Source organism: Nipponia nippon, unplaced genomic scaffold, assembly GCF_047370975.1.
Source record: "Nipponia nippon isolate SJK-2023a ecotype South Korea unplaced genomic scaffold, ASM4737097v1 scaffold_2, whole genome shotgun sequence".
NCBI classification, from domain to species: domain Eukaryota; kingdom Metazoa; phylum Chordata; class Aves; order Pelecaniformes; family Threskiornithidae; genus Nipponia; species Nipponia nippon.
Genome location: NW_028262336.1, coordinates 104,654,149 through 104,671,331, shown reverse-complemented (window position 1 = coordinate 104,671,331; position 17,183 = coordinate 104,654,149). Strand labels below are relative to the sequence as shown.

The 17,183-nt window shown below is 45.0% G+C and overlaps 1 protein-coding gene across 4 annotated transcripts; it reads left to right on the top strand.

Moving 5' to 3' along the window:
• Window positions 1-645: 645 nt before the first annotated feature.
• SERTM1 (serine rich and transmembrane domain containing 1) lies at window positions 646-16,313 on the top strand. Of its 4 annotated transcripts, XM_087758130.1 has the most exons (4): window positions 688-718; window positions 2,383-2,469; window positions 7,722-7,820; window positions 15,162-16,313. In XM_087758130.1, the coding sequence occupies exon 4, from the start codon at window positions 15,311-15,313 to the stop codon at window positions 15,632-15,634; it is 324 nt and encodes a 107-aa protein (XP_087614256.1). In that variant the 5' UTR covers window positions 688-718; window positions 2,383-2,469; window positions 7,722-7,820; window positions 15,162-15,310; the 3' UTR covers window positions 15,635-16,313. The 4 variants fall into 4 exon arrangements, with proteins under 4 accessions (XP_087614255.1, XP_087614258.1, XP_087614256.1 ...); XM_087758129.1 differs by lacking the exon at window positions 2,383-2,469 and having other exon boundaries at window positions 646-718; XM_087758131.1 differs by lacking the exons at window positions 688-718; window positions 2,383-2,469 and adding an exon at window positions 1,003-1,140.
• The last annotated feature ends 870 nt before the right edge of the window (window positions 16,314-17,183 follow it).

The window sequence follows — 17,183 nt, the reverse complement described above, 5'->3', positions numbered from 1 at the left end:
CCCTCTGCAGACCCTCTGCCATGGAGGAGCCTGCATTTCACAGAATCATAGAAGCATAGAATCCTAGAACCATAGAATCATAGAAGGGTTTGGGTTGGAAGGGACTTTTAAAGGTCATCTAGTCCAGCCCCCCTGCAATTGGCAGGGACATCTTCAACTAGACCAGGTTGCTCAGAGCCCCATCCAGCCTGGCCTTGAATGTTTCCAAGGATGGGGCATCCACCACCTCTCTGGGCAGCCCGTTCCAGTGTTTCACCACCCTCATCATGAAAAATTTTTTCCCATGGGCTGCTCTGCCCAGTTAGATGTAGACTTCACACCGTCTCTCTTTGGAACGGGATCGGCCTCGGGAGCTGGAGAGCAACGCATTTCAGCGGTACACGCTATGGGACAGCCGTGGGAGGGTCAGAGACAGCTGGCAGTGCGGGTTTGTGTGATGCCCGATAAACCCCGGTGGCTTTCAGCCCCAGCCCCCAGCCCCCCGCCCCTGCCACAGCGCAAACCGCCCCGGCACCGACCGCAGGGTCGGCGGCCGCCCCCGCCCCGCTCCGGCCCCGCAGCGCCCCGGGGCTGGGGCCGGGGGCCGGCGGGCAGCGCGGCGGGGCCGGGCGAGGGGCGGGCCGGGGGCGGCGCTCGGCGCCGGGAGCGGGAGCGGGAGCGGGAGCGGGAGCCGGGCAGGGGGAGCCGGAGCCGCAGCCGGAGCCGGGAGCGGGGAGCGGTGAGCGGGGCGGCTGCGGGCAGGAGGGTGGGCATTTCGGCGGGGTCTGGCCGTCTCCCTCTTTAAGGCAGGTCGGCACTTTGGGTTTGGGGTGTTTCTTCTCCTCCTGCCTAAATCCCGGTGCGCTTTATTGGTGCCCTCGGTTTGAGTTGAGCCTCGGCGGGGTACGGCTGGCCCGGTCCGCTGAGAACTGTTGCCCGCCTTCCCGCAGCGCCGAGCAGCGCTTCCTCGGCTGCCCGGTGCCGGCGGCGCTCCCCGCGGCGGGGCGGGCCTCCCGGCGGGCTCCCAGAGCCGCCCTGCGCCCCGGGAGCGGTGCCAGCCCCCGAGCCCGCCGGCCGCTGCTGCGCCGGGAGTCTTCTGCGTGCTTCGTCTGTCGTGTGCTGTAATCGAGGGCATTTGGTTTCCACATGCGTTTAACCTAGGTATGTGTTAGACCTGTGTTTGATGGCTCCCAAATGCGTTTTGGAAAGAACCTGTTTTCGTCCCTACCGACTTTGTGGGTTGTCAAAGTGCTTGAATTGAATGAACACTAATTCGTTTCGGAGAAATTGCTTTTGCTGGAGGCAGAGAGGGGAGCGCTCCGGGAGAGCGTGGGGACAGCGTCTGGGGCTGTGCTGCTTCTGGAAGGAGGGATGGCGAGAGAAGGGAGGCACAGGTTGGTTTCCATTTCTGAAAGATGCTGCGGACGGGGGGTTTGATAGTGCAGAGCGTTGGGTCATCACTGTGCAAGCACATTTTTGGCTCTGTGGGCATAAGCACAGATTGCCACCCGTGTGCTCTTTCACATTGTTTGCAGGAAGATGATGGGAAAGGAATTGCTCCCTCTGCAAATAAATTGTAAAATGCCTACCCAACGTACTGGGAGAAGAGCTGAGCTTAGACAGCACAACATAGAAAAAGAAAACAGGATAGATGCACAAAAATGTGCCCTTTTCAAACAGTTTATGTCTAGCTAAAAGCCACGGGCTGTTACAATATCATCTCAGTAGAGGTAATGAAGTTTGGGACAGAAAGCAAGTGAAGCAAACTCTTCCTACCCTTGCAAATGCTAAACAGTTAGTTAGAGGGAAATTGTGAAAATAGTGGTAAAGGGCTGAGCATTTGCCACATTGATTAACATTTATATAAGCAAAGAAAATTAGGAATGCATCCTGAGTATTATTAAATTTAATTCTGAGGTGATTATAGGAGAATGGGAAAAAGCTGAATAAAAGAAACATCTACAACCCGGACCATATAGGATGTACATAGTGCTGGCAGTTTTATTCTGATAAGGGATCCGGCTGGAGGGTGGATGTCTGTTTCCTTATGATTTTGCTTTTTACAGTCATTTTGACCCTGCTCTGACTTTTCGGTGCCTGAACAGACTGAAACGAAGGGCACCCTGAAACCACCAGCCTCCTTCTCTCTGCTATAATGCCTAGAAGGGCTTGTGCCCCTTAGGGATGGTTGCTGCTGGTTGTAGCTGGGTACTGGCTGCCTTCCTTCCCCACCTCTTCCTCAGACTGGGTCATCTGTATCACCCAAGGTGGGGGAAGGAGAGGCAGGCATGTCACCGCTGCCTCCCTCATGTTTCCCCGGCTTTCCTCTGCTCCGACACACAGCCTTGCCTGCCTGCAGGCTGCTACTTGCTATATCCAGTACGTGTGCATTGCTGTCAACAGGAGAAATGCTGTAGGACCTTGAACTGGTGGGGAACGGAACTGGGCTATTTCAGCATCCAAGTCTACTCTAGTACTATCACCAAGTAGGTGAGTGTATATGAATATATTTGGCTTAGGAAGTTATTGCTGTTTGTATTTCGTTAACCTTTTCAGATATAAAAGGCTGACTGGGATAGCTTGTGTCTGCCAAGTGTCTTTGTTCGTAATTGGGTCTTAATGGTGCAGCGCAAATTATAAATGGTATTCTGTAAATTCCCCATCAGAGGCAGGAAGCAGCGCAGTTTTCCTCCTGGTGCCCCATCTACGCAGGAGCAGAAGAGGAATTAGCTCAACCATAGAGTACATCCAGAAGTTACTGAAAAATCTGGTGTTTCTGATAGGTTTGCAACTTGGAATTTAAACACTAAAAAGTCAAGGCATTTTCACCTCTACCTGCTGCGCTCTCTTGCAAGCCCTCCTCCCCTTGTGTCTTCATGGCTGCGGTTACCTCCTTTTCCTGGCTTGCTCAGAGGAAATCCTGTTACGGCACAGTCGATCCACGGCGCTGCTGCAAAAACCCAGCTCGTAGCCTGCCACTTCGGCTGCGTCTTCCCTCTTTGTCAGTCCTTCTGATGCTCCCCCTTCTCTCCTGCATCAGACATGTCAGCCGCAGGCTTCACTTTCAAGTGTCCTCGATAGTCATCCTGTACGTGATGTACCATCTCTCCCGCTTCACCAAGACATACCCCCTGGGCTTTGATCATCCCGTGCTCTCAGCATCTGTCTCCCTCAAGCTATCACCTTTGTATTTCCCTGAGCTTCCCTTGCGCTTACTTGTAGCTTCATATAGGCATCTTGTCCATCATTTCATTAATTTCCTTGATATGTCCCAGCACGTTCGCTTTTGCTGTGATGCCTTCAGCGGCTGTCTGGTGAGATGCTGAGACAAGCCCTCACCCGTGCTGCCACACATCCCTGCTACTGGAATTAGGCTGGCTCTGGATTTGAGCACAACAGTGTCCTCTAAAGCTAGGACACCTGAGAGGCAATGTCGCACAGATCACTCTATCTAGCACCAGCAGAAGCTCTCCTTCCATAGTCTATTTTATCCTCACTTGCTCTTTTTGGCATTTCAGGTGCAACCCTGCCCCCTTATGCTTACACATCACAGCGTGGTTCACTGCAACTCCCTTTGCAATACTGTTGTATCTTTGCATAAGTTATTGCAGACTGTTTTGCAAACAGTGACAATATGTAAATATTATTCACACAAATACAGATATGATAATACCACAGTCTCTGTCAAGGGAGGGCATGCAGCCTGCATTGGTAAAATGAGGAATGGCATGAGGATGAAGTTCTTTTCTGTTATACCATTGAGGGGAAACAGAGAATCGAAGGAAAAGGCTGTTTTCTTACATCTGCTGGTAAAGCAGGCTGAGGCACCTGAGTCGGGAAGCAGAGTTACAGTGAGCGGGGTTGCTGTGATAGCACATCTGTGCCCAAAATTCCCTTGACATTTAAGTTCACAGTACATAGTTGGTACTGAATCTGCTTTTATGGAGAGAAAAAATTCTGAAACAAAATGATGCATTAACAGAGGTTTCTGTTGAATCAAGTGTGCAAATTTCTGTCCTAGCTTTATATTATGCCAGGATTTCTAAGGAGGTTAAAATGAAATCTGCTTGACATTTTAGGGTTTGATATGGACCATATACTTTGTTTGTTTTTATAAAATATATTGAAGCCTGTGTGTCAGCTGAATTTTACCATAGGAAAGTGTTTTCTTATCACTCTGGACTCCACTTACTGGGTCACAACCTCATTAGTTAAGGACTAGGAACCCCCTTGACTAGCGAAGTTAAAGGCCACTTATTGTTCAGCAGAGCCCCTTGCTGAAGTCTGCAGTGAGGGCTCCCGAGACCTGCTGTGCCCACAGAGCGTGGACGTGTCCCTGTGGAGTACGAGAGATGGAGGCTCTCAGCTCCGCTCCTGTGTGCAGCATCCTCCTCTGGCATCGGGCAGGATGCTGTGCCACAGCACTGGAGGGGACAATGGAGACCTTAAATCCATTCACTTCCAAATTTAGCCACATTTTGTCCTAAAACTGTATTCCTGGTAGGTGTAGTGCCTTATATTTCTGAAGGTTTTCCCCCTTTACCTGGAGGGATGCTGAACCTGAGGGTGTGAGCTCTGCTAGTTGTTAGCTTCACAGGTGACTGTGATGGAGAATGAAAGCAAGCTCCGATAACAAGGACTGCTCGCCTTGGGGCTTGGTGTTTTATCTGGTAGGTTTTGCTCTGAGTAAACGACCTGGAGGAGCTGGAGCACTGCCCCATGACAAGTCCATGTGGCTTCAGGGAGAGCGAATGCGGTGCGCAGCCCTCTGCTGCACCGGCCATTTGTCCCCAAGCATGGAGCCCAGCACCGGTCCGCTTGTGTCGAATACAAAAGGTGGTTATCGGGAGCCCATGTTAAGAGTCAGGCACAAGCTAACAAAGCTTAATCAACTTTTGTTTGTTCTGAGATTAACTGCATCACCACCACCCTATACATGCTGGGTGGCATCTTCTCCTGAGAGGCTTATCAGTGTCGGCGGGATGCTCCACACAGCCGCTTGTAGCCTCAGCAAGGAGCGGTGGCCCGAACGGGATGATTCAACCATGAAAGGAGGCGGCAAGACAGAAGCAGCTGAAACATTTCCACATACTTGTTCCACTGAGGGAAACGGGCTTTAACTGATTTTTTTTTTTACCTTCCTTTCTTTTTGTCCTGTGAAAATGTACATTTTTAATTAAGCAGCCATTCCACCCTACACTAAATTTTCTCTTCAAAAAAAACTTTCGAATTTGAGTTTGCAAGAAATCAAACAAGAAGTCATCCACAAAATGCAGAAATTAAGGAATCCTGATACCCTCCGGTTCCGCCCTCTTCCCTGGCTAACCTTGCCCTGGACCTCCTTCCAGCCTGCTGTCTCCAGTGGGTACCCACAGTCTGTTACTCTGGCAGTGACATTTTAGCGGCTGTGTTTGACTGTAGGAGTCAGTTACCGAGACCTAAAGCTATTAGGGGGAACCAAATGGCTGTGTGAACCTTCGTGTCTCCTCTTCCTGATCATCTGCTGTCATTAAACTTTAGGAGCTCGCCTGTCTTTGAGGTTTCTGCCTGGGGCTGAATTTGTCTGAAAGTGGCCAACAGGAACAAAAGATACTCAGAGTGGGAATAAAGGGAATAAAGCTGGGACTGGGCATGGAGAAATCAAACATGACCCATCACTATGGTCAACGAAGAGTGGACTTTTGAGTTTCTTTTTTTTTTTTTTTCAGTAACCTGTAATTTTTCACAGGAAGTGGGAAATAAATATTTCTAGCAAACCAACACAGGAAGGAGACTGATTTCCCTGGCGACTGTGTGTCCTTTGGGTGAGATTCAGACTCACAGTCCCATGGGAAGCAGGACCAGGAGGGCCCCATTTCCCCATGTGAGGTTCCAGATGTACAGTGATGAGATTCCTTTCTTCATTCACATCCTGAGAGATACAGGGAACAGATAGGTCCCTGCTCCCCGTGTATCTTATTGGTGACGGGAGTGAATACAGTGTTCGGGCTAAATCCTGCTGTGCCAGAACATGGTCAGCGTGAGCCTCAGCTGTGGGCTAGTGCCACAGCTGAGACCGTGAAAATAGCTGTGAAGGGCATTAGACTGGTGCAAAAAAGGATGAGGGACCGTGGGACACAACTGTGTATGTCAAGGGGTCTCCTGTAGATAAGCTTCTTGATGTTCTGGTCCAGATATTTCTGTGTTCTTCAAAGGTAATTAAAAGCTCAGACCTCTCCATCTCACTGTGTACGCTTGCCATTTGAATATGAATGCATGCATTTAAAGAGCCTTGAGGATGTATTGTGTTTTGCACTGCATCTCTGGCGTGTTTAATCAGCTCAAGATTTGGTAGGCTCTGTTCCCTTTGCCTTGCCAGGGATTGGGGCGTTGTATTGAATGAAGGGCTAAATGGGTAAGAAAGAGCAGTGCTCTGTGTATCTAGGGGGAGAGGGAGTAAAGAAGATCCTGCGGAGACAAAAGAGAGCTGGAAAATAAGCAAAATTATTTATATTTGTCTTGTTTGAAGATGAAGTCCCTGTTGTAGAGATTCGTGCCTCTTTCCCTGAAGAGAGCCAGGGAAAGAAACAAAGGGAAGGGAAAGGGTCTCTGCTATGAGCAGACAAAACTGAGGGGCCTAGGATCGACCTCTTTGTTACATGAGGCAGATTTGCCAGAGAAAAGGTATACGGGGGCTGTTGCATCCCCCTCTCCATCCTAGTACCACCACCTGCCTCAGCCTCCATGCTTCTGGGCAAGGCGATGGGGTGCATGCCCTCGCATCCAGAGGATGTGCTGGGTCCATCCCTGGGCAAGCCGACCTTGGGGTTCACCTGCAGCCTCCCACCTCTCCTTCTTCATGGGGAGGTGGTCAGGAAGCTGTCCAGCTCCCTTGGGGTGCAACATTAGTATAATCAATGTTATTAAAACATTTGGATTTCAACAATGCTGACTTTTAACAGCAGCGCTAGATAATTTTCTTTATTGAACTTGGACAGGCTTAAACCATAAGTGATTCAGTGATTGAAGGGATGAAAGCAACACAGCAATGCATTAACATTCATCCCCAGAGATCTGCTTCCCTAATGCAGTTCAAACCAAATGTGCTGAAAGGGTAGAGCTCTGAGATGTATAATGATTGTGCAAGCGTCTTTTCTTTCCCGGAGGGGAGGATCTTTTTTGAAAGTGGCCCTACTTTTGCTTTAATCTGCATCGTCTGGGATTGTTTCTTCATATGCAATCAATTTAATTTGCTTTATAAAAGACAGTTTGGGTGCCACATTTTAATTTTAGGTATTGGACGAATGCAGCACACAAAAATCTGCTAGCTATCCTTGTGCATATACAATATTCAGTTTGGGGATTTCAGGTAAGTGAAATTAAAGTGCAGATTGTCTGAAATAAAGAGAATAAGTAAATAATGATGTGTAATCCAGAAGGACCTGATCCTGCTGCCAGGGGACAGCAGGTTGTCTTGGTCCATGAGTGCTCTGCAAAAGAAGAGGAGAAAGGTGTTATCAAGGCATGGCTGTAAAGCAGAGATCAAGAGATAACCATGGTTTTTATATTATACCTGCAGTGCTGTAACTGGACAGGAGAAGGATGTGGCTAGCAGGAATAAAACACAAGCCAGGATGCCAGTCGGTTTGTTTTCTTCTGAAATTTCTGGCACCGAGAGCAGTCAAAATTCAGCACTTTCCTCCCTGTTTTTTTATTAATGTAGTTATTACTAAGCTCTTCAGCTTTGATTTGCTTTTTTATAGGGGCTTTTCTCAGCATGCAGTCCCTTTAGATTTGGGCGTGATAACTAACCACATCCTGCGCATTGGATATTTGGCTTGCATCCCCATATCTTCCTGCTTGTAAGTATTTTATTAATTCTCTTTGCTTGTTTTTGTCTTACTTTCAAGGAGCAGATTCAACTGACAGGGTCTGGGTCTGATCCCAGGTCATGATGTCTTTGCTTTACATTGATATAAATAACTCTATAATCTGCAGATCCATGGGAAATGTAAATGATACAAGCATTTTATCCTATCTATCTGAATTAATCTAAGTATCCTTATGGCTCTGAGAGTTTCCTTTTCCCAGCCCCACACAAAACCCCAAACAAAATATAACTCGATTTTAACCTGCAGCCAAGCCATCTGGGCACTTTTCTTAGATTTTAAAAGTCATAAATTTAAATCATATTAAATCATAATAAAAAATGAAATTAGATCATAAATTAAAAGGAAGACTTTGCTTGTGGCAGGAAATAGTTTTTCCTTTTCCTTGTGTGCACTTTTTTATTGAGTCAGTTGGTGACTGCTCCTGTTTCCCAGGGATTCTCTGCTCCTGGAGGGTCCATCTGTAACAGGAAAAAGAATCATCCTATTTACTTGTGGTCTTTCAATTGCCAAAGGCATTTGCGCAAGAATAAGAAGTATTAAGGATCATATTCTTGCTATACTCCAAGTGAGCAGTCATTCTTTGCCTTTCCTACCTAATCTTTCTACATTTTCAACGGAATAAAATGTTGCTCACTTCTTTTCTGTCTAGAGCTACTGTCTAATTTAGTTGCATGATGTTAAATTGCCACATTTTTCCAGTCTAGAGCAAACTGCCTTTCAAGGCTGAAGGGTTCCCTGTATGTAAACTCCATTCAGTCCTTTGGTATGAGCATGCAAACATATTTTTAATGGCATTAAATGCTTTGTGTTACATGTTAGCTGGAAGGACCATATGCAGCGATATAGTCCTATATGCTAAAGGAAATAAATGTAGAAAACAAAGGTGATGAGGGAGAAAATGAAAGAATTAAACCAGAAGCTCGCTGGCCTTTGTACATATATTAAATTAGCGAAGGTCAAGAGAAACCTTAATCTTTTTAATAGATCTAGTGAAATCTTACTTCCAGCTTTTCGAAGTAATCACTGGGATAACAGGGCTTGGGGGGGGGGCGACACACCTTTAGAGATGAGGAGGTTTCATCCTGGAACTGGCATCACCGTATCGCCTGGGCTCTCTTCTGGGAACCTGCACAATCCTCCTGCCCTGACGCAGAACGAAGGAGAGGTGGTTCTGGTTTCAGGTCATGAGGGGATGATGTCATTATCTGCTCACTCCTGGCTTTACCTTTCCAAAAGGGCAAAAGAGAGCAGAGAACACACTTGTGAGTCCTTTCATAGAGATAATCAGTGTCATCTTTAATGAATGTCTTCTGCTTCCCCTCTCCTACTCAAAAGAAAGAGCTGTCTGCCTCATACAGAGCAAGCAATTTTTGCACAGACCCAGAGTAATTTCAGTGCCATCTAGGATCTGCTAACCACCGGATCCTCCCCGTCAGGGGTACGGTCCCGAGTCATCCCTTGTGAGCATGTTGTTCCACTAGTGGAACCCTCATCTCTGTGTCCCCCAGGACACACATGTGTGCAGCTGGATCTGCAGGAGGGCAGTGTGTGCAGAGATAACGAAGCCTGGTGGCCAGAGGCTCCTGCTTCCAGAATCCATGGACATCTGACATGGGCAAGCTTCTTTTGCTGTCTTGCACTGGGTCAGCGAGCGACTCCCTGCCCTCCACAGAGCCCTCCATTTTGAAGAAGACGGTAGAAATCGAATCCTTCTGTTGCAGTCATCCTCTGCCTTTCTGTGTATGTTGGGCTGAAATCAGCCAAAAGGGTTTTAATTTTTTAGGGAAGGAAGACGGATACAATTAACAGGATATTGATGTCTGACGGGATGAGGGACCTCACTGTTGTAACTACGGTAAAGGCAAATGAAGTTCTCCTCTGTTCGGAGTTGTTTACAATAAGGGCTTTTTAGAATATCTTCTACCTGTAAAGGAAGAGTTGATGGGAGATTGTCACAAAAATGTTAGTTTACGTAGCATAAAAATGCTGATTTTCTTTGATGTCAATTTGTCTCTCTGCTTAAACATTTGAAGCCTCTGAAACAGCCAAGGTATTTCTCAGCTTGTAGTCACAAAAAGTCAGGAAGAACCAAGAAAACAAAGTGTTTATCTATGGATGATAAACTCCCAAGAAAATGAATCTACCAGAGTTATCTTTGCTTCCTGTTCCTCAATTTTTAGGGCCTCAGTGGTTGTGAGTATGCTCCATTAAATTATATTTCACTGAGCCTGGAGAATTGGAGTTGTTGCATCAAGATATGCAGAGAAATACAATATAGGCAACTGGATGGTAAAGGTTTTATGACATTGTGACTATGAAAAAGCTCTCTGTTTACTGCATGCTATCCTGGAGAGTGCTGCAGTCTCATTTAACATTCACCTTAGACTGAACTGGGAGATGACTACTGTCTCAGCTATGCTCAAAATTAAATTACATATGTTACATATAATTTGGCACCCAAGGCATATGCTAACCGATGAGGCCTCTGCTCCTGACCACATTTCCATTTTCTGAAAAAATAGGTCTTATGACAGGTGCCATCAAAGACACAAACAGTTGATAGCTTTGGCATGGCTGCCCAGGCATGATACTGCACGGTACCTGGGATTTACCTCTTACATAGCGATGGCTTGCTTAATCCCTCACCTACCCAGTTTCCCCTGCTTTTGGTGAACACCAATTTGCCTATCTCCCACTTACCACGGGATACAAGAAAAGAGAAAAAACTCCAGCTGAGCCTGCTTACAGTATCTGCCAGGTAGCCCTGCCCTTGGAATAAGAGTGGTTGTCCTCACCTGTGAAAAGTAATTTATACCGAGGACATGAGTGGAGGAATAATGCACAGCTGGAGGAAAATACTTAAATAGTGGTTCTGGTTGAAAAGTGAGGATGTACAAATGACACCATGTGTCTAGCAGAGCCTTTCCTTGTGTGCCTCATATTTGGGGACTAAAGTAGCAGAATGAGGTTTTGCTTTCTTATACATCTAAACCCAGCAGAGCATGGAGGTGGAGTCTGTGCCTTCTTGGTACAGTGAGTTGTTTTACTGAAATGCGTGAATCTGTCTAAGCAGTTTGCCCATCAGAGCAGCAAGGCTGTGTAAAAGCAGAGTAATAGCAGCAAGAAAACTCAGCTGGTGTCGGAAAGGCAGAGTGTGACCTGGGAATTTCAGCGGTGGGGCTGGACTCAATGACTCAGGAAGCCTCCTTAAGCCAAGCATCCCTGTCCTGAGAAATTAATCCGGATCCAGCTATACTGTAAAATCTGAGTCCCCCAGTAGCCAGGTCCCAGGAGTTTTCAGGACTGGTTATTTGGGAAGCCTTCTTCTGTCAGAGTTCCTCTCCATCTCCAGTCATTCACCAATAGCACTTTAAATTAAATCTTTGCCTTAAACCAAAACAACTTCCAACAATAGATGAAGGCAAAGAAGGGACCACTACAGAATTTGAAAACTTTGGTTCCTTAGTTGTATTCCTTGATGGGATTATGGCTCTTAGAAAGACGACGAGTTTATTGCAGTCAGCCACTTTCAATTTTACCATTATACTATGAAGTTAGTGACAAAATTCCCAATCCTTTTTTGGGGGCCAGGTTTGGGCTTGATATTTTGATGTTGTTCTATTTAGTTTTCAGAAATGCACAAAACCAATTACCAAACAAGAAGATGAAGCCGACATCTGGCTTTATTTGGGATTATTCCTTTGGGAGGATTAGGGTAAGAGAGACAAATGGTGATGCCACTTACCTTCTTCTGGCAGAAGCAGGAACCTGAGCCGAAGCGGTAGCTGTGGTGCACTACTTAAAACTGCTTGTGGATCCCCCTTTTGAAGGCTGGGAGGTCTGGTTTGCAGCGTGGCAGAGGTTTGTGCAGCCCTAGGACTGTGTAGCCGCATGCCAGTCCAGGACAGCGTTTGCACCCCTGCCCCACGTCACTGGCTGAGCCAGCCCGGCTGCTCTCCGGCAGGATTGCAATGCTGGAACAGCACCAGGGAACACTGTCAGGGATCAGGATCACATCCATTTTATTTCCCTACACTTTTTGAACCTTTCGTATGAATACTACTCAGATGTCAGGACCAGATACGTTCACACTGTATGATTTTGCTATTTTACTCCAACAGGGTACAGATGGTTGGTAAAAATCCTTTGAGACTGAGTAGGACCTTAGGCTTTTGGTCTGTAATTTTAAATGTGTGATTAAAACAGCACAGATTTTTTTTTTTCTTCTTAAAATATTACCCAAAGAGCCACTTGAGCCGAAGCTACATTTTATGGTGAGGTTCATTTACACATCACATCACTACACAGTGTGAGTGAGGCAACTAGGATCTGGGCCATAGTCATTTGGAATAAGAGTTTACAGTGCCTCTGATCTCACTACAAAATACTCAGTTAAAAGTAGCCCAATTGACATTGTAAGACCTATAAAGGCTCTGATCTAGCAAAGCACTCACATCTCTGCTTAACTGCAAGCTTCTGATTAGTCCTATTTAAGACCATAAATTTTCCAGTAACTTCAAAGAAAGTCCTGTGCTAAAGTTCTTCCTTGTACCCGGGCCAAAACTGTTAATGGTAAAAGTAGAACGTAACGGATTTCAAATCTGTGAAGAATTTAAAGGCTTTTAACTTCTGCCATGTTAAAGAATTTATGTGAATTAATTCCTTAAGTTATTATAAAGAAATTCAATTAATAATGGATCTGCTTTTCATTATGATAAGTAATCAAGGATGAACATCTTCTATATCAAAGCTTATCTGTTAAAAAGGATAAATTAGCTATAATGCACTTAACTACTTCCAGAACATGAAATGAACACGTATTGTTCCATTAGTTAATTTTGGATCACTAAATTAAAGACAGTTCAAAAGGAGTGTAATCTCATAAGGATCTCTCTTTGTTCAGTCTGTTGTGACTTATTTCACGAGGTACAATAAATACTGTTTCTTGTGGGGCTAAATACTATTAGGGTTATAAAATGGTTATGTTTTAGTATATTTTATGCATTAGTATGAGTTATATACCACAAGGGTAAGAAGATTTTTATCTGGTATTTGCAGATGCAGTTTTGTACTCCTGCATATCTTGTAGGCTATCGGATGCTTAAGACTACTAAAAGCTGCGCAATAAAACAATAAATGCAATAAATAAACAATAAAACAACATCTGGAATGTAACCTTTTACCCATGAAAACATGGATGTGTATGTACTAGTAAATTAATCCAGGCCAGGGCATGGGCATAGGCCTGTCATCATCTCTCCTGTTGAATTAGCAAGCACATCTCCTGGCATGCTTTTGGCCAGCTAGCACCCTCCAAGGAATGCCTGGACATATTTGGGGTTAGGATTGGCCATCATTCGTTCCCAAAGGCAGCTGTGATTCGGCCATCCTGTCCATGGGGATAAAAGGGAGTTTAGCCACCTTGATGCAGCGTGCCTCACAAGTTGTCCCTGAGACCAGAGAATAGCCTTGACCTGTTCTATGTGGTAGTATAGATGTAGTTCTGAAGTACAGAAAATAAGACAGGGTGTAAAAACGTAGAATTAGATTCTACCTACTGCTTAACGTAGTCTTTGTTTACTTAGGCACTTAGGGCTTTTTATAACCTATAGCATAACCTCCTAAATTTAATTTACAGTGCAGAAATACAGTGGGTAACTATGCAAATAACTTCAGTGACTGCAACGCAAACTTCTTAGCATTTTCCGTGGGTATCTCCAAGACTTCTGTGTTCTCAGAGAAGAAACAGCACCAGCAGAAAAGTACCTTATTCTTCTTAAGCATCTTTAGTTCAGGTTGGGGCTTCTGTGGTCACACCTTGTGTCAAAAAGTGTCAGCCTCTTCATGAAACAGGTTAACTTCGTTGCTAAGTTAGCAGAGGTAGCATGTTTAAAAGAAAAATTATAAGGCAGAACATTGCTGGGAACAGTGCTGGGACACGTTCACGGAAACTCAGAAAGATACTTGGGCAGTTGTGTCACACACAGAGGGAGAGACCCCAGACTGTCACATCATTGCTTTAAGGGCTTGATTCTGTCTGTCTGGCTGATGCTGACGGTGTTTGCTTTCTCTGTCACCATTAAAATCAGTGGGCTTTTCCTCAAAGCCTCCGTGAATTAGAGATAATTGTATTGAACGGCCACAGTATGAGGCCGAAAGCAAGGTCAAGATGAGAGGGACCACACTGGGAACATAGTTCTGTATGGATATTGTCTTCCTAGTGCGAGGAAAGCTCACCACCTTTCCCTGTAGTGCCTGTATCTGCAGTGAGAGGTTGACCATGGATGGATGGATAGAGAGATTGCATGTGGATGATTATATGCAGAAAATTAGCTTCATTTCCTACCCGCTTGCACCTTGTGTTATCTGTTTTGTATCAAAACAAAGGCAGTGGATTACACCATGTAATTCAGCTACAGCATGTCAGCTTTGTACAAGCAACTCCCCATCACCAAGCCTTCTCTTACACTTCCAGACTGCACCTGGGGACCGACTACGTCAGTTCATAGAAAAGCAGCTTAGCATACCCTGATATGCTCGTCCTGTGCTACTCTGACCTTTGCCAGCACTTGAGCTTCCCAGTTCCAACACAGAGTGGCTAGAGGCAAAGCTTTTTCAAAGATGGGATCTCTTCCCCATTAGCGTTCACTGCCCTTAGATAGTCCCCTCGCGTTTGCTGAGCTGCCAGGGCTGCCGGTTCCCTCAGGATTTTGTTTGTAGATGTCAGAAGCTGCAACACTTCACTGAAACATGCCTGCCATTGAGATCCCTGTGGCAGCATTAGAGTGAGATGCATTTTAAATCTTTTAAACCATTTGATCCATTTCATAACTATATAGTAAGTAAGCAGGTCTGGCAGATTTTCTCATTCTGAGTACCTCTGGCAAGGCAGTACGGAGTAAGTGGCTAATTTGTCATCCATTGCGGTGTTGAGCATCCTTGCTCTAGGTTGGGGAGCTGAAGTCTTGAGAGGGATTTTTTGTTCCTTGACTAGCTTTTATCCACAAGACAAATTTGGATTCCAATATGTCTGTACCATATAAAGTACATTTTCAATTGTGCCGTTCCTCAGTTAAACAACTGATGGTGGGGAAGGGTCAATTTTAATTCATTGATGGGTAGGATTTCTCCTAATCCATGCATTTTGGAAAATAGAGATATAAAGATAGTTGTTAGCTAATGCTTTAAGAATTGAAGCTTAGTGCTAAGGAATAATAACTGGTAACTCTGAAGAACTAGATTGTCTCAGGTGCACATTAAATCACATTATCTGCTAGTAAATTAATCTTGCTTTTTTTTTCCCCATTGCAGTTCCAAAGGATACAATCTTACATTGTCCTGAGCTTGAGCAGTAAAGGATAAATTTGTTCACTGGCTGACTCGACATCTCTTCATTGTGATGGAAAAATGGTCGCCTAAAATAAACCCTTTGTTATGCTGCTAAAAACACAAACCCAAAAATGTCAGAATCCGACCCTTCATCTGGATTTGTAGGAAACATGGAAAATGGGACTTTTCTGGAGCTGTATCCCACATCTCTTTCAACTTCAGTGGATTCATCACCTGGCCGTTTATCCAATGTCTATGTCTATGTTTCTATATTCCTTAGTCTCTTAGCTTTTCTCCTTTTGCTATTGATCATTGCACTTCAGAGGCTGAAAAACATAATTTCTTCCAGTTCCTCCTACCCAGAATATAATAGCGATGCTGGAAGTTCTTTCACTAATTTAGAGGTTTGTAGTATTTCTTCCCAGCGCTCTGCTCTCTCAAACCTTTCTTCATGAAACTAAATGAAAGGAAATGCACAGGGAATGGAAGAGCTTTGTCTAGTTTCTTGGGGAGGTAGTGCATGCAACATTTGCCTTAGAAGACTATTATGAAGAGGTGGCTTTTAAAGTTTCCTTAGGGTTTTTTTTTTCATTTCCTTTTCTAGTCTTCATTTCCCCTTTTACTAATGTTCCTTTTCATTTTGGACAATGGATAATGACACTTGATCATCGTTTCATGCCTGTAATAGTGACGCTGTCTCTTTCTCACACATACACGGTGTTCATTAAGAGTATTCCTGCCAAATTGTAATGCGGTTCTAACTGGATGTGTCATTTTTCTGCTCTAGTTGTGACCCCTTCCCTCATTTTGAATTAATAATATGCTGACTACTTTTCTTTTTCCTTTTTTAATTAGATAAGGACTGCTGGATGAAATCCCTATTGCAAAAGTATCAAAAATCAGCTTAAATTATAAATATAGTCCTTGGGACAATTTGAAGTTGTTGGTATTGTTTCTTTTTGAATTTTCACGTCTTTTTCAGTATTTATTGATGTTTGTAAAACACAACTAAAATCCATTTCTTGAAGAATGTTACTTTTGTTTATTTGTACTCCCAACTCGTTCTGTATAAAGTCTCTGTATTTCAGTTTTTGAATCTCTTTGGTTAACCTAGTAAAGTGACTACAATAACGATGTTCACTGCTGAATGTGTGGAGGTATTTTCGGACCCCATTGCATCTAATTTGCCTAATGACTTGTTCCTCCAGGGGGCAGCTTTTGCTGCTGAATCATATATATCACACAACTCCTTTGCATCCTTCACTGATCCTGTAGCTTATTCTTGATGGATACCAGTACAAATCAGTGGTTTCTTGTAAAAGATCTGCATACAACAACCATAGCTGGCCCCTGAATAGCTCCTGTAACTGTCCTTTAGGCGTGAGATGTTTGTACTCACGTAAGCAGGGCCAGCGGGGGCAGAAATTGATTGTAGCGGTGAAGATTTTCTGGACAAGATTTTGTCCTGTAATTTCACAAATGCACACTGGGGTGGAGGGGGGAGATGAGGATCTGTGTGATGGCCAGGCAGACCTGTGCTCTGACACTGAGGAGGTGCAAAGTGTACCTGCAGAGGGTAGGAGGAGATGGGAAGGAAAAAGGCAGTGGCTCTGCCCCTTTTCTCCATCAGCATAAGAAGAAGCCAGAGATGAGGGGGTGAGAAATGGATGAGCTTTCACAATCTCACTCCTCTTTGTGATGCCGTAATCTGGGTTATGATTTCCCCCTGCCCAAAATGTAACCCAGCACTCAGTTTCTGCAGTAATTATCAGCATTGTGAGCAGGATCCTGTGGTCAGCTGGGAATTCAATCAAGCTAAATGATCAATGAAATGCCAAGTGTGACCTGCTAGGATTGCAGCCCAACACCATGCAGTGTGATTCCTTGCTGTCCTTACTGCACTATGTGAGCATAGCCCAGTCCTGCCACTCAAGTCCATGCAAATTTTGCTCTCATGGCAGGATCCAAGTCACTGGAGAGGCCCAAGGAAGGGTATGGAAATGT

What these genes read in the sequence shown, in the direction of transcription:
- SERTM1 (XM_087758129.1), top strand. Translation starts at nt 15,311, where the DNA reads ATGTCAGAATCCGACCCTTCATCTGGATTTGTAGGAAACATGGAAAAT.